At 50.6% G+C, this 25198-nt stretch overlaps 1 protein-coding gene across 4 annotated transcripts in view; it reads left to right on the forward strand.

Moving 5' to 3' along the window:
- Positions 1 to 25198, forward strand: part of RNF213 (ring finger protein 213) — a 102101-nt gene that overhangs the window by 53264 nt on the left and 23639 nt on the right. For all 4 annotated transcript variants that reach the window (XM_027624601.2, XM_027624603.2, XM_027624602.2 and 1 more), the window contains 18 exons: positions 223 to 3831; positions 5847 to 5983; positions 6358 to 6453; positions 7698 to 7816; positions 8595 to 8714; positions 9201 to 9343; positions 9546 to 9684; positions 9776 to 9911; positions 12060 to 12251; positions 13277 to 13422; positions 14601 to 14755; positions 16400 to 16618; positions 16965 to 17146; positions 17762 to 17882; positions 22291 to 22391; positions 22505 to 22687; positions 23376 to 23545; positions 23645 to 23744. In XM_027624601.2, the coding sequence (XP_027480402.2) occupies positions 223 to 3831; positions 5847 to 5983; positions 6358 to 6453; positions 7698 to 7816; positions 8595 to 8714; positions 9201 to 9343; positions 9546 to 9684; positions 9776 to 9911; positions 12060 to 12251; positions 13277 to 13422; positions 14601 to 14755; positions 16400 to 16618; positions 16965 to 17146; positions 17762 to 17882; positions 22291 to 22391; positions 22505 to 22687; positions 23376 to 23545; positions 23645 to 23744 (6068 nt within the window). The remainder of the gene's footprint in view (positions 1 to 222; positions 3832 to 5846; positions 5984 to 6357; positions 6454 to 7697; positions 7817 to 8594; positions 8715 to 9200; positions 9344 to 9545; positions 9685 to 9775; positions 9912 to 12059; positions 12252 to 13276; positions 13423 to 14600; positions 14756 to 16399; positions 16619 to 16964; positions 17147 to 17761; positions 17883 to 22290; positions 22392 to 22504; positions 22688 to 23375; positions 23546 to 23644; positions 23745 to 25198) is intronic.

The raw sequence follows: 25198 nt of genomic DNA on the forward strand, positions 1-25198 counted from the left end.
GGAAGTTGGGTGACAAGGACCTAATGGTGGAGCAGGTAGCTCCCATGATGCCTCAACATACAAGAGAGCAACCTGTGCACAAAGGAGTCCACAGAAATCAGTTTATGGGAAGTGCGTTCTTAAAAGGGTCCAACCAGTGTAGATCGCATGGAGGATTAAAATGCAGAAGCTTTTTTTAGGAAATGGAATCATAACCATTTTATTTGTGTCTCCCCTTTCTAGAGTACATACACCCCCCACTTCAATTTTCTTGATGTCTTCCCAAAAGTCACCTGCCGGCCTCCCAAAGAAGTGATAGACATGGAGCTGAATCCTGAAGAGAGCTACAGCGATCCAGGGATGGATCAGAGAGTGTTCTGCAGCGAGACTTTCCAGAGGCCTTACCAATATTTGAAACGGTTCCATGAGAAACAAAACCTAGACACATTTTGGTACCAGGAAGGCTCCGTGGAAGGCACCCCTGGGGAATGCCTCCAGTATTTCCTAATTTACTGCGGGTTGATAAATCCGTCCTGGTCAGAGCTACGGAACTTTGCTGGGTTCCTGAATTATCAGCTCAGAGATTGTGAGGCCTCCCTCTTCTGTAACCCACACGTGATTGGAGACACACTGCAAGGCTTCAAGAACTTCGTGGTCACCTTCATGATCTTCATGGCAAGAGATTTCGCCACACCGACACTTCATACATCCGATCAAAGCCCAGGGAGGCACACAGTCACCATGGACGGGGTCAGGGAAGAAGACCTAGTCCCTTTCACTCTCCGGAAGAGATGGGAGTCAGAGCCTCACCCATACGTGTTCTTCAATGGTGACCACACGTCCATGACCTTCATAGGCTTCCACATCCAGCCCAACGGGAGTGGCAGCCTTGACGCCGTTGATCTCTCCAGTGGGAGGGTGATCAAGAAAGATGTCATTGGAATGGAACTGTACCAGGGGCTGTTGCTCCAGAGGGTGCCCTTCAATGTTGACTTTGATAAGCTGCCCAGACATGAGAAACTTGTAAAGCTCTGCCTGGCATTGGGGATCCAGTGGCCCATGGACCCTGATGAAACTTACGAGCTCACAATGGACAATATGCTGAAGATCCTTGCCATTGAGATGCGGTTCCGGTGTGGGATCCCCGTCATCATCATGGGAGAGACTGGCTGCGGGAAAACCAGGCTCATTAAATTCCTCAGTGACCTGCGACGCGGGGGTACCAAAGCTGAAACCATGAAGCTGGTCAAGGTCCATGGAGGAACCACTGCAGAGATGATCTACTCCAAAGTCCGGGAGGCAGAGAAACTTGCTGTCTTCAATAAGGACCAACATCAGCTGGACACCATCTTGTTCTTTGATGAGGCCAATACAACGGAAGCCATAAGCTGTATCAAGGAAGTCCTGTGTGATGGTACAGTGGGCGGCCAGCCCCTGGCCAAAGACTCGGGCCTGCATATCATAGCAGCCTGCAACCCTTACCGGAAGCACTCACAGGAGATGATCTGCCGTTTGGAGTCGGCCGGTTTGGGATACAGGGTCAGTGCCGAGGACACGGCGGAGAGGCTTGGCTCCATCCCCCTGAGGCAGCTGGTGTACCGAGTGCATGCTCTGCCACCCAGCCTGATCCCACTGGTGTGGGATTTCGGACAGCTGAATGACACCGCCGAAAATCTCTACATCCAGCAGATTGTGCAGAGGCTGGTGGACTCCATTGGTATAGATGAAGATGAGACTCGCGTGATCACAGAAGTACTTTCTGCCTCTCAGGGTTTCATGAGGACGAGAGTAAATGAGTGCAGCTTTGTCAGCCTCAGGGACGTGGAGCGCTGTGTCAAAGTGTTCACATGGTTTTACAGCCACAGTAGGATGCTCCTGTCAAAGCTGGATTCCTTTCTCCAGGAGTCCCACGTCAGCAAAAACAACTTGGAGAGAGAGCCTGTCCTCTGGTCCCTGGTGCTAGCCCTCGGGGTGTGCTATCACGCCTCTTTAGAACAGAAGGAATCGTACTGGAGAGCCATTTGCAGGCTCTTTCCGGAACCATATAATGACAGCAAGGTTATTCTGGAGGAGATAACTCAAACACAGGGTCTTTTTCTGAATGGTGTGTCTTTAAGGAAAACCATTGCTAAGAACTCAGCTTTGAAGGAGAATGTCTTCATGATGGTTATCTGCATTGAGCTGAAGATTCCCCTCTTCCTGGTGGGGAAGCCCGGCAGCTCCAAATCTCTTGCCAAGACCATCGTAGCAGATGCCATGCAAGGCCCGGCAGCTCACTCAGACCTCTTCCGGAGCCTAAAGCAGGTCCATCTGGTATCATTCCAGTGCAGCCCCCACTCTACCCCCCAAGGCATCATAAGCACCTTCAGACAGTGTGCCCGCTTCCAGCAGGGGAAGGACCTACAGCAGTACGTCTCTGTGGTAGTGTTGGATGAGGTTGGACTGGCAGAAGACTCGCCTAAAATGCCCCTGAAGGCTCTGCACCCACTGTTGGAATACGGATGCATTGAAGATGATCCTGCCCCCCATAAAAAGGTTGGCTTCATAGGCATTTCCAATTGGGCCCTGGACCCTGCCAAGATGAACCGGGGTCTTTTTGTGTCACGCGGCAGTCCCAACGAGAAGGAGCTCATAGAGAGCGCTAAGGGGATTTGCTCCTCAGAGCCCCTAGTTCAACAGAGAGTCCGAGGGTACTTTGCACCCTTTGCCAGAGCCTATGAAACGGTGTGTCAGAAGCAAGACAAGGAATTCTTTGGGCTTCGTGACTACTATAGCCTCATCAAAATGGTCTTCACCAAGGCAAAGGCTTCTAATAGAGAGCCCTCTCCACGGGATATTGCACAAGCTGTCCTTCGGAACTTCAGTGGCAAAGATGACATCCATGCCCTGGACATTTTTACAGCCAATTTACCTGAGGCGAAGTGGTCAGAAGAAGTCAGCACCATGCAGCTGATCCAGCAGAACATGTACAGTGACCTTCAGAAGGTGTCAGGCAAGGAACTGGACGACTCTGAGTCCCGCTACCTGCTTGTGCTGACCAGAAACTACTCAGCCCTGCAGGTCCTGCAGCAGACGTTCTTCAGGGAGCACCAGCAGCCAGAGATCATTTTTGGTTCCAGCTTTCCCAAGGACCAAGAGTACACCCAGGTCTGCAGAAATATCAACCGAGTGAAGATCTGCATGGAAACTGGCAAGATGGTGGTGCTGCTCAACCTACAGAGCCTCTATGAGAGCCTCTATGATGCGCTCAATCAGTACTATGTCTACCTTGGAGGCCAGAAGTATGTGGACCTTGGTCTGGGGACCCATCGGGTCAAATGTCGGGTTCACCCAGACTTCCGCTTGATAGTCATTGAAGAGAAAGACGTTGTCTACAAACATTTTCCCATCCCTCTCATTAACCGGCTGGAGAAACACTACCTGGATATCAACACCGTTTTGGAGAAATGGCAGAAAAATATCGTAGAAGAGCTCAAGAGCTGGGTGGAGAGATTCATAGATGTGAAAGCAGGGCAGTTTGTAGCCAGACACAAATACAGCCCTTCTGAAGTCTTCATTGGCTACCACCCGGACGCGTGTGCCTCTGTGGTGCTCCAGGTCACTGAGAGGCTAGGTCACAGCATCTTGACTGAGGAACTGTACCAGAAGGTATCTGAGGAGGCCAAGTTGCTACTGCTGGGTTGTGCCACGCCAGATGCTGTGGTTAGGCTGGATGCTGCCTCCCTGGGTAGGTTCGCCGCACAGTCCCTGTCTCAAGAATACTACCACAGGCAGCAACATAACTCCTTTGCAGACTTCCTTCAGGCTCAGCTTCGCACCATGGATCTGGAACGCCGTGTCATCTTCACAGAGGTGATAATAATTTTATGCTTGTCCTCCTTCATCTCAGAGGCCTTGCATCCCTTGTTTCAAGAATTCAGGATTCTTTTTTTTTTTTTTAAAGATTTTATTTATTTATTTGAGAGAGAGAGAACGAGAGACAGAGAGCACGAGAGGGAAGAGGGTCAGAGGGAGAAGCAGACTCCCCGCTGAGCAGGGAGCCTGATGCGGGACTCGATCCCGGGACTCCAGGATCATGACCTGAGCCGAAGGCAGTCGCTCAACCAACTGAGCCACCCAGGCGCCCCAAAAATTCAGGATTCTTTTCAAGCCAGTGTTCAGAAGTCATAAATGGATATGTTGAGACTTTAGTTTCTCTCCACTAAGTGCAAGGAAACCCAGATATTCACAAAAATTCAACAAAAGCAAGTTTTGAGTGCCTCTTTCTATGCAGAGCTCTGTGCTGATAGTAAAATTATATACAGTGTTCACTTCAACAAATGAAGTGACACATTTGAGTACCGTGCTGAGGGCACCAAGGATATAAAAATGCATTGGCACAATTCTTGGCCTTGGTCAGCATACGGTGTAAGACTCGTGAATGGATGCCATTGGCATCACACGACATTGCTATCCGTGGGGGCAGAAAGGAGCAATGCACATGAGAGTTTGAGGTCAGAGGACCCTCAAGCCGATTGTGGAATGCGGCTGGGAAAGTATTATAGGCAGAGGTTCCTACTTGAGCAAAGGTGTGAAACCGTGCCATCTGTGCCGGAAACAAGGAACTGGTCGCTGTGTGGTGTGAAGCTTAAGGGTGCAAGGGCCAAGAGATGGGGATGAGATGCCATTGGAGAGACTTCATGGAGGGTCTGAGCAGCGGTGCTGACGAGCTGGGTCTGCTGTGGAGAGGGGAGGGATAGAGAAATGCATATTGAGGTGCGTCCCATTGCCTGGGAGAGGGAGGAGAAAGCCTGATAAAGAGACTATCATAGAAAAGGGAGGGAGGCTGCTGTACCAGTTCAGTCCAAGTAGAGGAGCAGGTAGATGGAATGAGAAATAGGATGTGATTGGCAGACCTAGTGACTTATTCCATCTGGGGGCTGTGGAAGACGAAGGGGTCCAGAGATGGTTTCCTGGATTCTTCCTTGGATGACTGGAGGTTTGGTTAATTATAGTCCAGGAATGAGCCACAAATATTGGTGGTAAATTCCATTTGGGACAGACTTTGGTGCCCCTGTGGCATCCAGGCAGACATGTCTGTCATGCAGTTGGATATAGGAATCAGAAGCTCAGTGGCAAGGCCAGCCTGGAGTTAGGGGTTCAGGAACTATGGTATCTGCACGTCCACAGGAGTGTTTTGATTTGCTCTGTGTGGGGGCGGGGTGTGATCCGGTGTTACAGGAGAATTGGTCATAACTGTGGGGCAGAAGGAGCACTGTCCATTTGAACTCCATCTGGAAGTATGCAGAAGACCAGGAGGAAGGAATGGCATTTGTGTTGAGCCCTAAGGGGTCATCAGAATTTCTAGGAGGGGCCAGGCAGGAAGAGACACTGCAGTCCAAGGAGATTTGAAGGGACCTGGAGACAGGAGGAGTCTTCTTTCCCATACCTTTTGATTTCATGGGTTCTGTTTGCCTCAACACTGCCTCATTTTTTTATTTTTTATTTTATTTTTTTTTAAAGATTTTATTTACTCATTCCACAGAGAGAGACACAGCGAGAGAGGGAACACAAGCAGGGGGAGCGGCAGAGGGAGAGGGAGAAGCAGGCTTCCCGCCGAGCAGGGAGCCCGATGCGGGGCTCGATCCCAGGACCCTGGGACCGTGACCTGAGCCGAAGGCAGCCGCTTACCGACTGAGCCAGCCAGGCGCCCCATGCTTCATTTTTTTAAAACTCCTCTGGGTTTGGATTCTTTTCTGTGTACCAAATGCACAGTGCATGCTGGGCCCATAGAAGATATTTGCTCAACATTCTCATGTTTCTAATCCCAGCAGACCTGCAACCTTCCTTGAATTCTAGCAAATAATTAGCATTTCCTGACTTTGCAGATCACCACTTTCTCCAGACTGCTGACCAGCCGTGACTGTGAAAGTTTGGAATCAGAAGTAACGGATGGAGCTCTGAGGCCCACGGTCCTGTCCCTGCAGCAGTTTGACACCGAGAGCTCATTCCTCAGAAAAGTCCAGTGAGGCTTCCTCCCTTCCCTCCCGCCCCCCCCCCCCGCACCCCCAGCTCTGACCGCTCTGTGCTTCACGTGCGTGACTGCCTGGACCACTGGTGCTGGCACCAGCCCTGGTTAGTGAACACCAAGGACACGTGACGGAGAAGGACGGTGCCCCATTCTCCTTGTGCCCCATCTCTCCTGCCTTCTGCATGGGCATCCTTCTCTTAGGGAAGCATTTACTGGAGTTCATGTGCTCTCTTCACTGGCTTGTCTGCTCACATAGAGGAGAACCCCACCGGAGTGATTCCACACCAATAAATTCCTTCAAATTTCCCATCCCTCTGGGGAATTTTATCACCCATTGTTTAGGGCAGACAATTTCCTTTTTCTTTCAGAAACTGCTTAACTAACGTAGCCAGATGTAAAATCCTTATTATTCAAACGGATTTTGAGGATGGAGTCCGTAGTGCTCAGCTCATCGCTTCAGCTAAGTATGTTTTTGTTATTTTTCTCAGAAACTACCCAGAAAGCTCAAATTTTATTCAGGAGTTCCTAAAGAATTTCTTCCCTGAAAACCGTATGGTATTAGAATAAACAAAGAAATAAAAATAAAAGGACTCTTGCTTTTCATTCCCCACAGACAAGGGGCTAGAGAAAAGGCTAAAACAAGGCAAAAATGGTAAAATGCCACGAGGTGTAAGTAATAGATTATTAGTAGGATATGAAAGAATATCCTAGGAACATATCATCTGCAGACATGTCTTGGTAATTATTAATGTCAAATTATATAATTTGAATATATTGCAAGTTGAAGAGCAATCAGTATGTAAAAGCTCTCATTTGTATTTATTGGACATTTTTATAGTATTAGTGTAGCAGAAGTTTGATACTTTTAGAATTAACTGTGTTCTCTTATTAAGTTAGGGGAAAGGTGATTTCTGGGCCGTTGAAGGCATTGGAAGCCATATTTCGTAGCATGGTTGTGGGTTCACAGAATCCTGCTTCTCAGGACGGAAAGTTCAGCGAGCCTTACCCATCGAGGGTTGTAGGACAGGGCTCCTGGTCAATAAGGAGATGGCACTTCAAAGCAGAGGGACACAGGAGTGGGGAAGAAAACGTACCTGTTGGGACAGAGCTTGCCCTCCTTCTCTCATGAGAGGAGACAGTGAGCATGAGGGTATGAAATTTATCTCGCGGCACCTGGGGGGCTCAGTCGGTGAAGTGTCTGCCTTTGGCTCAGGTCATGATCTCAGGGTCCTGAGATCGAGCCCCGCATCGGGGTCTCTGCTCGGCTGGAGGGCCTGCTTCTCCCTCTCCCACTCCCCCTGTTTGGGTTCCCTCTCTCGCTGTGTCTCTGTCAAATAAATAAATAAAAATATTTTTTTAAAAAACTAATCACCTGGGGCGCCTGGGTGGCTCAGTTGGTTGAGCGGCCGCCTTAGGCTCAGGTCATGATCCCCAGGGTCCTGGGATCGAGCCCCGCATTGGGCTCCCTGCTCAGCGGGGAGCCTGCTTTTCCCTCCTCCACTCCCCCTGCTTGTGCTCAGACTCTCTCTGTCAAATAAATAAATAAAATCTTTAAAAAAAAAAAGAAGAAAGTTATCTAAAGCTAAAAAGACATGAGATTGAACACAACTACTCATAGGATACCCTTCAGCCACTTCACGACTTTGGTTTTGTTTATTTGCTTTTTTTTTTTGTTTTGTTTTGTCTTTGCTTGTTTGTTTTAAAATAGGTATTCTGCCATAAATGAAATCAATAAGATGCAAGGCAGTAAGGACTGCATCTTGGTCTATTTTATCACAAAACTGTCCCGGATGGGAAGTGGAGCGTCCTACGTGGGATTCCATGGAGGTAGGATGAAAATGTTAGTGAAGATGCTTATTTAAATCACGTCTGAGCTCCTTCTGATTTGGTCCCATGGTGTACACGTCTGGAATTGGAACATTGATGTTAATCTCAGCAATACTCGTTTCAGATTCAGTGAGCTTTCTTACCAGTGGTTACCGCGGGAAACACTCATGTCTGGACCTGCTGCTCCAGCGTACGGCATCCCCTTTATAGACCAGTAGATAAACGCTTGATTAGCCTCTCTGGGTCCTTGCCCTTTGTAACACGGACAACCCAGAGAAGATCCTACCGGCTGGTACTGTTACAGAAGCACCAATACTTTCTTCCTGTTTCTGGAGGGAGGGAAATGCTATCTTCAACCTCTCTCTCCTTTTCTTCTAAGAATTAAACCAACTAGTATGTTAAGAAAATTGGTATTCTAGAAATTGGCAGATAACAGTTTAGAGAATGGGAGGCGTGTCTTGCCAGTTTCCCACACTCTTTACTAACTGTGACACAGCAAGTATAATGCAAAATGTAAAAAGACTCAAAAGCCTTCAGATACACTTTACAAAAAGGCAGTTCTCTTCATTCTTACAACCGATGTTCATGTTTTAGTCATCGGCACAGACACAGAGCCAGGTGGTTTCTGCATGGATTCCAGGCTTTGGGCGTCAGGGTACACATCATTGAGCAGCAGTGTATTGAAACATCGGGACATGTGGCGTGTCCCTGCTTGTGGCTGACAAGAGGACACCAGGAAAGGCATGGGGAGACTCCAGGTGGCTTCTGCTTCCCACAGGGCTGTGGCAGTCTGTGCACATTGACGATCTCCGGAAGTCCACGGTCATGGTTTCAGACGTGACTAAGTTGCAGGATGTGGCCATCAGCCAGCTCTTTAAGCCAGAAGAGAACCCTGAGTGTAAGTCAGGAGGACGCCTTTGGGAATGTAGGTAGGAGGGTAGGCGTGGCAGCCAGGGGTGCAGAGTGCAGGGAGGCGCACTGCTGTCCCGTGAGGGCCAGGCTGTGCCCTTGTCCCCATTGAGTCCTTGCACCTGCCCCAGTGGGGCATGAGTCCACGGGCACTGCCTGCTCCTTCCCACGGCCAGGCACTGGCCAGGAGTCCCACATGGGAAAGCGGGTCTTTGTGGACGTGGCAGGCTGTGAAGTGGGGGTCTCTGCCATGTGTCACACCCTGGTTGCCAGGGCTGTGTGTCAGCTGTGCACCCTGGACGGGAGGAAGGGTCGCCTCTGGTGGCCCGCACAGACGGGGCCGGTCAGAGGCCAGCCTACGTGATCCGTGGCCTCTCCCGTGGGGCTTGCAGTGGGGGCAAGGGGCCGGGAGGCCTGTGGGGAGAGCCCACGTGCCGCTCCTGTCCCCAGCAGCTTGTCTGTGCTTCTGTTGCAGCGGAGACAGGACACGGGGCCGGCGACGGCCGGGAGGAGGCAGAGGAAACCCAGCCTGCAGGGTCAGGGGAGGCGGCCAAGGCGGGCTTGGGAACAGAAGGCTCTGAGTTGCGCAGCCGATGCGCTGAGCGAGGCAGGAGTAAGGTGAGTTCTGGCTCTTTCTCGTTCTTGGGCCTCCCGGAAGGCTAGGCTACCCCGCAGGTGGCCTCCTCCTGCTCACCCCTGGAGTAGAGGCCCAAGACCAGGGCAGGGTTTCCCATGGTGGAGTCCCCCAGCAGTGGCCCTCAAAGGGACGGGGAAGGCTGCGGGGCCAGGAGGCCTTACCGTCCCCGCCATACACATGCAGATCGTGGACACCACCAGCCTGCTGCAGAGCTGCATACAGGGTGCCGTGGGCATGCTCAGGGACCAGGAGGGCCGCCCTCGCAGCATGCGGAGAGTGGAGATTCTTCTCGGCCTCCTGAATGAGGATGACGCGGAGAAAGGTGCGGGGTCCCGGGGTCACACACAGGCGGGCGCCCCCTCACGAGTGCCCATGGGACGCGCCCAGGACTCGGTTCCTCTGCTCTTTTGCAGCTGCTTTCCTGCGGTTGTGCAAGGCGCGCCTCTGTGCCCTCCTCGAGCAGCAGGAGAACGGCTTCTTCAACGTGAAGGCGTGGGTGTCGAGGGAAGCCTCGAACCAGGATGCTCTGCAGGAGGCAGGCACATTCAGGTCCTGGCACGAAGGGCGCCAGTGGGGGGTGAGATGTGGGGGTGGGGGGCAGGAGGGCCCCGGCCGTGCATGGCTCGGCCACCCGCTTCTTCCTAAAGCTCTGAGTGGTTCAGAGTGGTCACATGTTTTCTCGGAAAGGTGCAGGGTGGTCTGGGTGGCGGGTACCTGGGGTTTGCTAGACACTTCTCTGCTTCTCTGCGTGTTTACGTTCTGTCCTAACAACAACAAAAACGGAACACCTGTTCTTGAAGGATGTAAACATCGGCCCGCGTGTTCATCCCACGGAGATAGCTGCTGTTGTAGGTTGTTGAGGAGGTGATAGGCAGGGAGGGAGGGAAAATGACCGCCCCAGGCCTGCGGCTTGGTTGAAGTTACGCGATAACTACCGACATCAGACCCGGGAGTGTTCATCCATCGGCCGTGGTCCTTTTTCTGTAAAACCCTGACCGTTTTTTCAGGACTAAGTGAGACAGTCCGTGTCATGGAGGGAGGCGGGGTGCTGTGGGATCCCCAAGGAAGATTCGTCCTCCCCTCGTCCGCAGAGTCCTCGTGGGCTTGTGACAGTCCCTCTGCCCCTGGTTTCCCCACTTCTGAGAGAATGTTCAGCTCATCCGAAGCCCCTCCCATCCGGTCTTCCCAGCTGTGATCCGTGTGGCTTCAGGGACACTGCCTTTGTGTGATGGGCAGGAGAGAAACGTGGGAGCCCAGAGCTGAGGGGAAGGTGTGAGCTTGCCGGTGCTGGTTTCTGCTGTGAGGGCATTTCTGCGTCAGTTTTCTTCTCTGGTCATACCCTTAATGTCTTTCCTACTTTCACTTTCTGAGTGGGGAATTTTAGATCAGATCTGAATCTAGATCGTTTCCCTCGGTCACTCCTCACAGATATTACTAAATACTTAATTTCACATCAGTACTCCTTAAAATCTGCATTTTTGGTGCCTCTCCAGCCACCGGACTTCCCATACTTACCGGGTGTTCCGAGCGGCATGTGGCCCCACTTCTGTCTGCTCTGCCGTTGGCTGTGGCTTCAGGGCTGGCCCACCCTTAGCAGCCGCCGGTGCTCTCTGCACACGCCTTCGTGGGCTGATTGGGACCACACCTGTAGCTCCCCTGTGTCAGCTGTCAGGTGGGCTCTGGAGCCTGCTAGCCCAGCTCCCACGATCTCGACATCTGTCTCTGTTTACCATCCACGCACTTGGGACCCAAGCCATTCGTCCTCTCGGGATTAAACTCCCCGGCATGGCAGTCCTGGTTGTTCCTGACATCCGAGGTCTGCATGCCTGTCCGGGTCCGCCTTCCTGGGTGCCAGCCTTCTACACCTTCCCGACGTGGGCACTCTTTCCTTCAGTCGAGTGCTCTCTTGATCGTTAGCATGCTTTGTTTCCTCAGTAGACACTTGTGAATTCTCGCCAGGTCCCTGCACACCACATACTTTAAGCAGGAAATCATCTTTCTTTCTTCTTTTCAAAATGGAGCCTGAATTGGTCTCCTTGACTAGCTGGTAGTAGATGTCTCACAGCGTGTTACAGAGTTTATGATTATGTATAAACGTCGTGATAACAGTGAAGGACAGCATCGTTCATAGGAGCAGTGAAATGTCCCTCTGGATATATAAACACTCAGATCCAGCATACACAACCATCAACAAGAGCTACCTTATAGAGAAACAGGTACTTTCCTGTTTTGCTTGACCTGGAACACATTTATTTTGCCTTGTGCTTTATTATATTCTCTCCACAACTGTTTTTTTTTTTTTTCCTTAGAGTAACATTTATTTTTTTTCCCAAATGCCACATGGTCCCTCTTTTCTTCATAGAGCCTGGATGACTTGCTCTGGGAAATTAGCTGTATAACAGAATTCAACAAATCCTACTTGGCCTTTTCAGGGAACCGATGACCATTTTTTCCATGTAGAATTAAGGTCCGTTCCAGTCCTGCCTCCAATCCTAGAAGTTTCTATCTGTGAATTTTTCTTCGAGTACTTAAAAACAATGGCAGTTAGCATTTACTGCCATAGCCGTAGTGTGGAATCGGTAGACCAGACCTGTTGTTCCAGCCCAGAAGGAACCAAATGTCAAAAGGAGGCAGGACTTCCATGGCAGCGTGTGCTTGTCGAGCTGCGAACGAGTTCTCCTCTTCCCTGCACTGCAGGCAGACCCTCTGGAAGCGGGTCCAGGGTGTGGTGACCCCTCTCCTGGCGAGCATGGTATCTGTCCTGGACAGAGACAGCAACCTCGAGCTACTGATCAGGCCAGACTCTCCATCCTGGACAAGAGATCTTTGGATGTTTATTTTCCGGGACATGAAGCTTCTGAACATTCCTCTTGTGACAAACGATACGAGGTAAATAGGAGAGTTTCTTTATGTGGGAAGGGAAAAAAATTGTCATGCAGCGGAAGTCTTCGTGTGCTCTTCCAAGTAATTGATGAAGCCTAGGTTTCAATTTCGGAATCACATTTATTTTATTTTTTATTTTTTATTTTTTTAAGATTTTATTTTTAAGTACTCTCTACATGCAGCATGGGGCTCGAACTCACAACCCCAAGATCAGGTGTCGCACGTTCCACCAACGGAGCCAGTCAGGCGCCCCTGAATCGCATATATTTGAAAAGCTGCGTCCTTTTGCAGCCTGAGGGTGATGGCATTACAGTAACAAATGGGAGTTCTGGGAAGTTCTGAGAAATCCTGGTCTCATTCCCCTTCCTCATTTCCCTGCTTCCGGAGCGCCTGTCACGGGTAGAATTGCCAGCTTCAGCTTTGTCTACACTGGCGAGGCTGCGCTTCAGAGAGCTCTTTGATCTGTGCGGCTCTGCCTGTTCCTCACTCTGCGGCACGACCCACACGGCCCACCCTGGGCCTGCTCTTGCACAACTCACTCTCCGTGGGCCTCCGAAAAGCTTCCTCTTGGATTTCAGGGGCTTCAATTCTGGAGTATGGGTGAATAAAGAGTATACAGGTAACTGGGATTCTGGATCTCCAGTGGAAACACTTACTCAGAAGACAAGACACCGTTGACCGTGAGGGAGAGGGTTGCTTCAGACAAGCCATGTACCATATGTGTGGGTGGAGGGTGAGGGTAGGTCCAGACACCGCAAGACCCGGTTCTGGCCCAGACCTTGGGCAGCCTGCTTGACTCTTCCCAGCCTTGGTTCGTTTCTGTTTGTCTGTGAGCCAGAGATGATCTGTGGACATCCTGGATTCCTTTGTAACAGAAGCCCTGAGCTGTGAAATGGGCCAGCAGGCTGCCTCTAAAGCCTTTTAGGCACCTGTGTTGTTGAGCATGGAGAGGAACTGGCATCGGTGTGGGTCTCCTGCCTCGAGCAACGTCTCACTGACCCTGTCCTTTGTCCTCCTTTGCCTGACTGCAGACCTAAAAGTGAGATGCCCTACATCACGGTGCAGAACTACATGAGCCCTCCCGAGGACGTGTCCAGTGACGTCCCATTTAGCTGGAGAATCAAAGACTATCTGGAGGAACTGTGGGTCCAGGCTCAGTACATCACTGGAGCTGAAGGTGAGCCCAGGGATGTGGTGAAACGGGCCATGTGCTGACTCGCCGCCGTAAGTGGGTCATTGCCATTAGGGGGCTTCTGGACACAGCTAGGGTACTGGCACTCAGGAGATGTCCCTAAGTGAGCCTTTCCCAACAGTGTCGGCGACCAGAGTGGAATAGCTTCCTCCCAACTGAGCGGTCAGTGTCCTGAACCACGAGGCTCCTTGTTCTGCTGTCACAGGCCAGACAGCTTGGCCATAGGCGTCCCAGGAAATCCGGGCGTAGTGCATGCTTTTGCAAAAGTCATCTTTCATATGTGAGACAGTCTTTTCAAAGTTTACTTATGGTATTACCTTTGAAAAAAAACAGGTCAAGGGGCACCTGGGTGGCTCAGTCTCTTAAGCGTCTGCCTTCAGCTCAGGTCATGATCCCAGGGTCCTGGGATGGAGCCCTGCATCAGGCCCCCTGCTCCGTGGGGAGGCTGCTTCTTTCTCTCTCTGTCTCCCTCTTCCCCTCCCCCCCACCCCTCTCTACTGCTCGTTCTCTCTCTCTCTCATTCTCTCTCAAATACACAAGTAAAAATCTTTAAAAAAAAAAACCCGAAAGGTTAAAATACTTGACCGTCTTACTTCTCTGGGTATACATTGTGCCACTTTCTCTGAACAAATTGAAGCAGTCTCTGTCCCGAGGAAAGAGTATTTCTTTTTTTCAAGACTGTACCCTAACTGACCCTGCTTTCCTGTGATAGCATGTGACTTAGGGGCCTGCACTCTTCCACTAGAGGCAGATCTTTCTGGTTTGAACAGCATGTGACCCCAGCCCCTGAAGAGCAGCCCACTCATTCCTGACCCGCTTGGATCCTGGGGTTCCTGAAGCACATTGTGTTGCTAGCCATAGAGCCTGGTCTGTCTCAGGTCGTTTTATCCCTCTGGGGCCAGCTAGGCTGTTCATGACAAATCTAACATCTGTTCTGCCTTGGTTTCTGTTACTCCACTGGAAAAACATCTCAGATGTCTAGAAAGGACCCTTAAATCCCGCAGCTCGCTCCCCTTTGCCAAGAGCCGCCATTCAGCGGAGCCTTATCCGCGGTTACTGCTTGCAGAGCTGCCCTTCCCCAGGAGATGCGAGGTGTTCTGAATGCAGGCCAAGAGTCACACCTCACGTTCTCCCTCCACACCCTCCACTGCTCTCCTCTGCAGGAGTGTCGAAGAAGTTAGTGGAAATCTTTCGGCAGACCCCCCTGGGCAGGTTTCTTGCTCAGCTCAGTGTAGAATGGCAGCAAGAACTGTTTATGTGCTACATTAAGGACTTTCTCCTCTTGACGATGAGAGTGTCCACGTGGGAAGAACTGAAGGTAAGACCCGCTGGGTCTGGGGCGGGGTGATGCTGGTGTCACATGGACGGGTGCAAGCCATTCTTCCACTGCTGAGTGTGCTTGACCCTCAGCCCGCACCTGGGGCCCCCAAACCATGGGCTTTTCGTTAACACGAGGAAGACCTCCAATTTCCCTGTAACACCTTCTTTTTAAATGTGGAGTTTCTCTTGAAGAAAATTAGGTGAATATTTAACTGACCATTACAGACAATAACAGTAACTGAAATTTTAGTGGACATTATGATACTTCCAATGACCGAAGGATTTCAAACTTAAGTACATAAAAAAAGAAAGTGACAAATTTGAGGAGAACATGTTTACAACCAGTATGATTAAGGGTTAATAAAATATTCTTAGGAATTTAGGGGCGTCCAACTGGCTCCGTTGGTGGAGTGTGTGACGCTTGATCTCAGGGTTTTGAGTTCGAGCCCCATGTTGGGTGTACGGATTTCTTAAAAATATAAAATAAAATTGGGGGTCTGGGTGGCTCAGTAGGTTAAGCCTCTGACTCTTGACCGCGGCTTAGGTCTTGATCTCAGGGTCCTGGGTTCAAGCCCCACGTTGGGCTCCACACAGGGCCTGTAGCCTACTTAAAAAAATAAAGTGAAATAAAACATCTTTAGGAATCAATAAGAAGGTCTCCTTGGGGCACCTGGGTGGCTCAGTCGGTTAAGCATTTGCCTTTGGCTCAGGTCATGATCCCGGGGTCCCTGGAGGGAGAGCCAGAGGGGCTAAGGGAAGCGGAGAGAATCCTGAGAAGACTCACCCCTGAGCGTGGAGCCCAACACAGATTTTGATCTCATGACCCTGATAGCACAACCTGAGCCACAATCAGATGCAGTCGGATGCTTAACCCACTGAGCCACCCAGGCACCCCAGAGAGTCTCCTAATTTTAAAAAATAAGTGAAAGTTGTATAAACTAAGAATTAATCGAATAATTATACAGAGATCTAGAAACATTAGAAAAACTAGCCAGCCTCACTGGTAAGTCAACAGAACGTGAGTGGTTTTTAGATACTGCTTTTACCTGCCCACGTAGCAGGACTGGTTTGTGACAAGGCCAGAGACTCCTCCATTCCTGGGAATCAGCCAGTGCTCCTGGAAAAGCCTGGAGGCATGGATTGGGAACCTAACAAAATCTGAGCCGGAGTTTTTGTCCCGAGAGCATTATCAGATGTGGGCACACATTTTACCCATGGGAATGTTCTTTCCAGCTTTGTTTCTTAAAACGAAAAAATAGAAACAATTTAATTGTCCATCATAAAAGGTCAGGCAAATTAAGTTACAGCCATTTGATTGGTGAATTTTTATTGTAATTGGCGCACACATTAACAGTGGTGTTCTTCAAGTGTAATTAATGATGGAAATGTTCATAATGTGATATTAAGTGGGGGAAAATGAGGAATACACCATGGTTGTAATTCGAGGACAAAACGGAGGCAGGACATGGATATAAAATGCCTAGAAGGGGTGACACCTCAAAGTACCCAGGGATGGTAACAGTGTGCGTGGTTTTTAATGTTCTCTTCTGTCGTTTCTGAGCAGTTCAAATTTTCCACTGTGAAAACGTATCTTTTCTTTGCATTTTACAAATGTACAGTAAAAGCTTGTTTCTCATCCCAGGTTTTGCAGGTGGCACTGGGGTCCTGCATCAACCAAGTGCAGGCAGGGAGGCCAGAGGAAGATGTCTCCTTACCGTGGGTGCACCTCGCTTATCAGCACTTCAGGGGCCGGCTGCAGAACTTGTCCAGAATCTTGACTGTCTACCCCCAGATTCTACAAGTGCTATTTTACAACATAACAGAAGGCCCATGGAACACCAGATTGGATGGACATGAGCTAGTATGGCCTCTCATGGAGACAGTTTGTGCTCAGAGTCAGGGCTTGGCCTTCCTGGAGCAGGGCGGGTGGGGGGCCTTGCTTCCAGGGCCGCCCGGGATGGGAAAGCCTGGGAGCTGTGTTCTGCACAGGAGACTGCTTCCCAGGGCAGTTGTGCCTGGGTAAGGCAGAGATGTGAGGAACACATCTGACTCATGCCTTCTACGGCCCAGGATGAGAAGAGTTGAGGCTCCAGCCTGGAGCGCGAGAACACACTGGGGTCACTGCCTGGACCTCTGGACTTAGCACTTAGAGCAGTGACAAGGGGTGAGGGTGCTGCTTCATCAGGTGCTTGTTCTCTGTCCCCCAGACTCTGGATGCACTGGCAGCAGTGGCCTGTACGGAGGTGCTGACGAGGGACATCCTGCAGCCCAGCCCCGAGGTGTGGCTGCAGATGGTGAAGAATCTGTCCATGCCGCTGGAGCTCCTGGGCTCTGACGGGTACCTGCCAAGCTGCGGGAGGGTGGCCAGAGATGTCATCAGGGAAGTCAGGTGAGACCAGCAGCCCGGTCCCCACCCGTCCCTTCACCATGTGCTCACCTGCGACCGGCCGGGTCCCGGGCAGGTGGGGTTCTCTTGCCCTGGAAAAGGGTCCTCTCCTCACTCACATCCCATCACATCTGCTGAACCTTCTTCAGTGCCAGGCAGCATGCTGTTGCTGGAGACACAGAGAGGGAAACCACATTCAGGGAGTGCTTGGGGTGCAGGCAGGACAGAAGGGAGCAGATGCTCGGGGTCCCATGGGAGAAATGCTGGCAGAAGGGAGCAGTGGGAAGGGGCCCCAGGCAGGACAGTGGGCACCAGCAGGGCGGAGGAGAGGTGGCAAGCAGTTAGGCTAGGCGTCCTGTGCTGACCTTCCAGAGCGAGGCAGTACTCACGCGGCACAGGCTGCGTGTAGGATGTGGCACCGTGGTCCCCTCTGCTCTGCAAGTCTTAGGGAGGCCGTGAGGGACACGGGGAGGTGGCTGGGAGGTGGCTGGGAGTCGGGAGCACACAATCTTCCCTCTGCCTTCACCCCACCCCTTTCTTGGATCCTGCCCAGTCCCCTCCGCCTGGCGTCTCAGACGCTATTGTCTGAGCTCAGGGAGTGACAGCCCTCTCTCACAGAACCCATTGGAACCGCATTTTCCCCGTGGCCCTTTTTGTGGAACACGTGCTCCTGGGGGTCGAGAGCCAGATTCCTGAGCTGCAGGCGCTGGTGACTGAGTATGTCTTCCTGCTGAACAAGGTGAGTGCTTGGGCCGGGCTGGCTCAGCTTGCAGCACATGCAGACCTCCTTCCAGGGTGCAGGACCCTGAGGCATCATCGGACATTTATCTGTGGGGCGGTACATCCCCTTCCAGCTGAGAGTCGCACCTGGAAGTGCAGAGGAGCGTGATTTTATCACGGCATGACATCTGCCATGTGCAGGTGTTTGTCTACCTCTCATGAGAGCCAGTCAGGGTTCCCCAGCAGGAATGGAAGCAACTCAGGCTGAGGCAGGGAAGATGCTCTGGAACCCGGGGGACGGCTGAGGGGTGGGCTCCACCCACCGGAACCCAGGCCTCTGGTGGGCTCAGAGCTGCCCAGCCCAGCAACGTGGTCCCTGGGGAGGCCAGGTTTGCACGAGAGTGCCAGTGGGCTATCGGCTTCTAAGCAGGGGCTGTGGTGGACCAAGGAAACGGGAAGCCCCGAGGCCTCTGCCACTTGACACCCTTCATAAAGTTAGCGACGCACAGGACAGTGCCCCTGCAGGAAAAGCCACCATCTCTGTGCCCATGCACTCAGCAACAATGACCACTCAGCCAAAGATGGCTTCTGCCTCAGTTACCCCTGGAGCCTCGCACAAATGCATCTAACAGCTTTAGCTGTCCAGGCTCTGACGTGCAGGGGGCACACTCTGAGGAGGCTGACATGGACACCAGGAGCCAGTCTCCTCCTCGGTGACCAGAATATCAGTGGCAGAAACAAAATGTTAGGCTACTTCTCTCACATGACCGTGTGAGCCTAAGCAGTCTGAGGCAGCGGATGGCTCCCCCCCCCCGTCAGGTGCCCCATCTCCTCTGAGTTGTCCCTGTGTTGTCCTCACTACACAACCTCCACTTCGTGGTCTGAGAAGGCCCTTCTTGCCGTCATGTGCCGCGGGGCACGGAGCATGGGCCATTTTGAGAGCACAAGCCAGAGTATGTCCACACCACTGCAGGTCATAGCTCACTGCCCTAAATGCAGTCATGGCCTCACCTAGCCACAGAGGAGGTAGGGACACCTCGGGTGGCGTGGTTATACGCCCAAGTAGAACCCGGAGTTTCTTTTGATGAGAGGAAAGTGAAGAAAACTCTAGAGAAAGCTGGTGCTCTGGCACCCAGGATCAGCACAAGGACCCATGTACTTCTTCCTGCACAGGGACCACCTGTAGCCTCTCTCCGAGCCCCACCCCATCACTGGCCAGGAGCCTGGGGGCTGCTCCATCCGTCCAGCCAGTCCAGTGGCTCCTAATGGCCAGGTGGCCAGCAAGCCAAAAGAGCAGTTATCAGGTCCCTGCACGCCGGTACGCACACACACGCAGGCCTTTGCAGGCTAGGTGCGTGGAGAGGTCTGTAGGCCAGTAAAGTCACCCCAGGAACGTACTGGGTTTCTGGTGTGTTTCTTCCCAGTCAGATCTGGGTGTGAATGACCAGAGCCAGAGGTCTTCTCATGCATTTTCACACCTGAAGGCTCTCGTGTTTATGGCCTCATGCTCTCCTTGCCCCTCCAAGGCCAGCCTTGAGGCCACTCGCAACAGGAGGCCAGAGGGGGAACATTGCCTGCAGGGAAGGCTCCTGTCGTCTGGCTGGGAAGGAAGGCTCAACCGGGCGAGGCCTGGGGTCTCAACTCATCTTCTACTGGGGCCACCTTTTGAGAGCTGCCACTTAGAGTGAGCCTGAGCTAGCAGTCAGCAGAGCCTCCCACAGGACTTTGGCAAAAGCTGCAAAAAGATGGATGTTCTCTTTAGTTCTGTTAGAAAGGATGGGTGGATGGGTGGATGGGTGGATGGGTGGATGGATGGGTAGATAGATGGATAGATAGATTCTCTTGCCCTGTGATCTGCCTCCCACGGGGTCACAGGGGACAGTTTTACCAGATGTGTGTAGATCATAAGGCCATCGGCTTTCTAGTCTGATATGTCCCTATCCTTACCAGCCAGCGTCTAACCACTAGACTACTGCCGTTTTTTCATTGAGGTAAAGTATACATCACATAAAATGTATCGTTTTCACCATCTTTAGGTGCACAGATTAGTGACATCAAACACATTCACATATGATGATGATGTACTATCATCACCACTGTCTGTCTCCAGAACTCATTCATCTTGCAAAACTGAAACTGTCCCCATGAAACATTGCCTCCCCATCCCTCCTCCCGGCCCTGGTGCCCACCACCCTACTGTCTGTCTCTGTGATTTGATGACTAGGGACCTCACACAAGTGAAATCCTCCAGCATTTATCCTTTTGTGAGTGGCTGGCTTCACAGTATCTTCCAGGTCCATCCATGTGGTAGGCGTCAGGACGTCCTTCCTTCTTAAGGCTGAATAATATTCCACTGTGTGAATGGACCACATTTAGTTCATCCATCCATCCACCAGTGGACATTCAGGTTGTTGCCACCTTTTGGCGACGGGGAATAACATGTGTGCAAGTATCTGAGTCCCAGCTTTCGATGCTTTTGGAGATCTACCTGCAAATGGAGTTGCTGGGTCATGTGGAGATTCTGTGTTTAACTGAGGAACCACTGAACTGTTTTCCACAGGGGCTATAGCACGGCACTCCTACCCGCAGTGCACCAAGTTTCCGTTGTCTCCACATCCTTGCCAACATTTATTTTTCGGTTGGTTTGGTTTGGTTTGGCTTATAATGGCTGTCCTAATGGGTGTGAGGTGGCATCTTATTGTGGCTTTGATTTGCATTTCCCTGATGACTAATGGTGTCAAGCACCTTCCTAAGTGCTTGTGGCCCATTTGTATGTCTTTTTTGGAGAGATATCTGTTCAAATCCTTTCCTTCCTTGTGAATTAGGCTGTTGATAACAAATCAAATTTAGCAAGGTATTAAAAACACATATCATTTGGGGGTGTCTGGGTGGCTCAGTCGGTTGGGCATCTGCCTTCAGCTCGGGTTGTGGTCCCAGAGTCCCAGGATCGAGCCCCGCATCGGGCTCCCTGCTCAGCAAGGAGTCCACTTCTCCCTCTGTCCTTTCCCTGGCTCATGCTCTCTCTCTCTCTCTCTCTCTCACCCTCTCTCAGATAAATAAGTAAAAAATCTTTTAAAAAAACCCATGTCATTTCAAAGCGAGACTAATCCTCAGAATTCAGAGATAGCTCAGAAATCATAAAATCATAAATGTTATCAGCTAATGTAACAAAAGATAAAACCTTAAATGCTCATTTCAGAAGGTACAGAAAAAGCATTTAATAAAATTCGTAATTTGGAAAAAAGATACTCTTGGCAAACTGGAAAGAGAAGGGGATTCTCTTTATGCCGATAATGGTATCTATTGCAAACATCATGCCTAAGCCCAAAATTCCAGAAACACACCCATCACACTCATTATCTTACGTCATTGAAGATGTGCATCTCCTAAAATCCAGTGCTTCCCCTTCTAAACACATGCCTTAGAGAAACTTCCCATTGGTATACTCAGGCGGACACATGGAAGGATGTTGGGTGCAGAACTGTGATTGCAGAACAAAGGGAACATTCTAAATGCCCATTAACCAGAAAACAAGTAACTGGTATATCCGCCAGTGGGTGCCCTACAGCAGCTAACAGGAGTGATCTGGACCTACGTATAGCAGCGAAAACTTATGTACAGCGTGACATCACTGATGCAGAGGCTAAACCCATTCAAAACAGTAACATGATCTTCACGCACGCGTGCAAATGTAGTGAACGTGGGAATTTAGGAAGGCGGTCCTCTGTGGGAGGGGAAGGAGGGCCATGTGATCAGAAGGGACATGTGGAGTTGCAGCTGTATCTGTGATGTTTTGTTTCTTTAAAAAATAATCTACAACAAATATTCCAAAAATGATAAGATTTCTTAAAGCTAGGTGATGGATACACAGGTGGTCGTTATGTTATCATTTGAAATATCTTGGGGCACCTGAGTGGCTCAGTCAGTAAAGCAACTGCCTTCAGCTCAGGTCAGGATCCCAGGGTCCTGGGATCGAGTCCCTCATCGGGCTCCCTGCTCAGCTGGGAGTCTGTTTCTCCCTCTCCCTCTGCCCCTCCCCTCTGCCCGTGCTCTCAGGCTTTCTCTCTGTCTCTCTCTCAAGTACTTAAATTTAAAAAAAAGAAATAAAAAATAAAGTTTGAAAGATCTCATAATGGGAGGAGAAGTGTGAACCGGAGAAAAAGAGAGGAAGAGGGAAAAATCAGAAGTGGCGAATCTCATCCTACTCCAAATGCAGCATAATGATAAAGGGCATTCAAAGCTAAAGAAACTGCTAGAAGCAGAAAGGCCTTGCCCTGCAGGCTGACCCGGTGGTCCCAGGGCCCAGCAGCTAGGGGGGTGCCCGATGCGTGCCCTGTGTTGCCCGGGGGCGAGTGGTCTTGCCTGGCTGACCTTTGCCCTTTCTCATGGCTCATCAGCCTCCTCATCACTGCCCCTCTCTCCATCAGTGTCTGCAGGACGACTCTGACATCAAGACATACAGGCCTTTTGTCGCAGTGATGAGCACTCTACGTAAGTGCAAGGACCAGGCCAGCAAGACCCTTGCCAGGTGAGATCTTCGGTTGGAGATCCCTGTGGTGGGGAGCGCTGCACGTGTGGGGTCTGTAGCTGCTCGCAGCCAGCTTCTCTGCTTCAGAGCCGGTGCCCCTGCTTGGATTCTAGGGTTGAGATTCAGCCATGCCCTGTATGCCTGGGAGATGCCCAGGACCCGGTCTGCCTGCCCTGTGACCATGTGTTCTGCTTGAGCTGCATCAAGGTCTGGCTCACCTTAGGGCAGATGAGATGCCCCTTTTGTTTAACAGACTTGCCAGAAGACTACTCTCTAACCGTGTCCCAGGAACACAGGTAGATCACCCTTTCTTCTCTTTTTCTTCCTTTTTTTTGGCAAGTACAGTATTCAGAAATATAAACTGTATTAACCTTAGAGAACCTGACTTTGGAGAACCATTCTAAGAGAGACTGTCACCTTCATAAACCCCTAGTGTCTCAAAATTATTCCTCTGCAAGACACATCCAAGCGTAGATTTGGGAGACAACATGATTAGAGGAAATAAAGCAGAAGGTCATAAATTAGATAAAACCATCACAGGATACCCAAGGAGCTTAGGACACAGCCAGTTTGGCTCCAGTGACCTGAGGGCAAACCTAGTTCCTGTCGGGCCCCGCTCTTCAGAGCAGTAGTAGAAACGAACGGAAGCTCTGTGGGCTCAGTGACCTTCAGCTCTGCTCCGGCAATGGCTCCCCTCCCTTCTGATACCTCCTGAAAGTGTGCAGAGCCAGCCCAGGGCACGGGATCTTTGCAGACTTTAGGATGAAAGGGTATTGCTGGCTGGTCCCAAGGACCAAAGGGCTCCTAGAAAGGGATGAGTCTGCGTAGCATCAGGCGGTACATACCCAACTCAGTGCAAGAAGATGGTTGCATCTTTTTACTGAAAATCACAGAATGCCGTCCAAATCCCGAAGCACTGTGTGTGCAGGGATTCTGGAGCACACTCTGCAGGCCTGTTGACTGTGCATTCCAACCACTCCCAAGGGAGGCCATCAAGAAACACGCCTGCGTCCGGCAGCTGTGCAACAGTTTCTTCCTGGACCTGGTCTCCACCGTGTGCTTCAAAGATAATTCTCCACCACAGAAGGAGGTGATCGATGTTCTGCTAAATTTACTCTTTGTGCAAAAGGAGCTTTTAAGAGACGCTTCCCAAAGTAAGTTGCTTTCTTCCTGTGGACCTAAAAATCCAGTTCCTTGTCCCACTTCTTCGTGGCTGATGGGAACATGAGCCACCTCTCTCCCTCTGGCTTAAGGACACCGTGAACACACCAAATCTCTCTCTCCATTCGATGATGTTGTGGATAAGACCCCTGTCATCCGCTCAGTGGTCCTGAAACTGCTGTTGAAGTACAGGTGAGCACAGCTGACTTGGGGTTTGCTTCTAGAAAGCCTTGCTGCCTACTTCCCTCCTCCTGGCTGCTGCTTTGCTGCCAAGCACCCTTGTCTGAGCTGGTAGGAAGTTCAGGATTGGTGGGGGGGCGTCTCCAGGAGGGACCTCCTGGTTTCTTTATCTGTACTGGTTGTGTGCCTGACCTCTTCACCTCTGGGCACGTGAGTTCGGCGTCACCCCGAGCACCTTGTTAGCAAGGAGGAAGCAGGTTTCAGGGAGAGGAGCGAGGTGCTGTGATGTGTGGGGGAACCTGTGGGCGGGAGCCGGCAGTTCTGAGCCTCCTCACACAGCTGCCTAGTCCTTGATCCGGGGGCTGCTGACTGAGAATGTCCCCTCACCTTCGTGGTCCTGCATGCCACCTGCGTCTCATTTCAACGTTTCGGTTTCTCTGATCCTATGAATGGACAGAGAAGCCCCTATGGTGCCAATGCTCAGTGCTCTTGTCAAATTATGCTATTATAGAAAATTCTTAGGAAGCTAATCTGTATTCAGAGGCTTCTTTCCAAGGACACCTTGCACACTCAGCCTGTGTTCTGACTTGACATAGCATTCTTTGAGGTGATCGCAAAATCAAGATGCTCTAAGAAGTGTTCCAACAGGGGCGCCTGGGTGGCTCAGTCAGTTGAGCATCTGCCTTCGGCTCAGGTCATGATCTCCAGATCCTGGGATCGAGCCCCGCGTCGGGCTCCCTGCTGAGGGAGCCTGCTTCTCCCTCTCCCACTTCTCCTGCTCCTGCTCTCTCTCTCTCTTTCTCAAATAAACAAAAAATAAGTTCCAATAGAAACAATTTCTAACTTAAGTGTCCCAAAGCAGACTCAGAATAAAGATTAGATTTACATTTAAAACGTGGATCTTCTGCAACCTTATCTATGGACATTTCATTTTGCTTTTTATTTTTTATTTTTTTAGTTTCATCATTTGTGAAATAGTCTGTTCAAACAGGATTCCTGAAGGATTTTCAAATAAAAGGCTTTTAAAATGCATTTTATTATAGAAGTAGTATCTTACTATATACCTTAAAGTGGTTTTTAATTTTTTTTAAAGATTTTATTTATTTATTAGAGAGAGAATGAGAGATAGAGAGCACGAGAGGGAAGAGGGTCAGAGGGAGAAGCAGACTCCCCGCTGAGCAGGGAGCCTGATGTGGGACTCGATCCCGGGACTCCAGGATCATGACCTGAGCCGAAGGCAGTTGCTTAACCAACTGAGCCACCCAGGAGCCCTTAAAGTGGTTTTTAAGACATATTTGTCAAGTTGTCCTGAGATCTGAAAAGACCCGCTTTTGATGTCATGTCATTTTTACTCATTTTGATAAATGTGTGAGATCTGTACTCATTTGAATTTCTTTGCTTAGAGAAATGGAAACGTAGTCAGTGACACACATACATCTTGACATATAGTGTAGAGTAGACACGTT

The sequence above is a fragment of the Zalophus californianus genome, chromosome 16, assembly GCF_009762305.2.
Source record: "Zalophus californianus isolate mZalCal1 chromosome 16, mZalCal1.pri.v2, whole genome shotgun sequence".
In the NCBI taxonomy this organism is placed as follows: Eukaryota; Metazoa; Chordata; class Mammalia; order Carnivora; family Otariidae; genus Zalophus; species Zalophus californianus.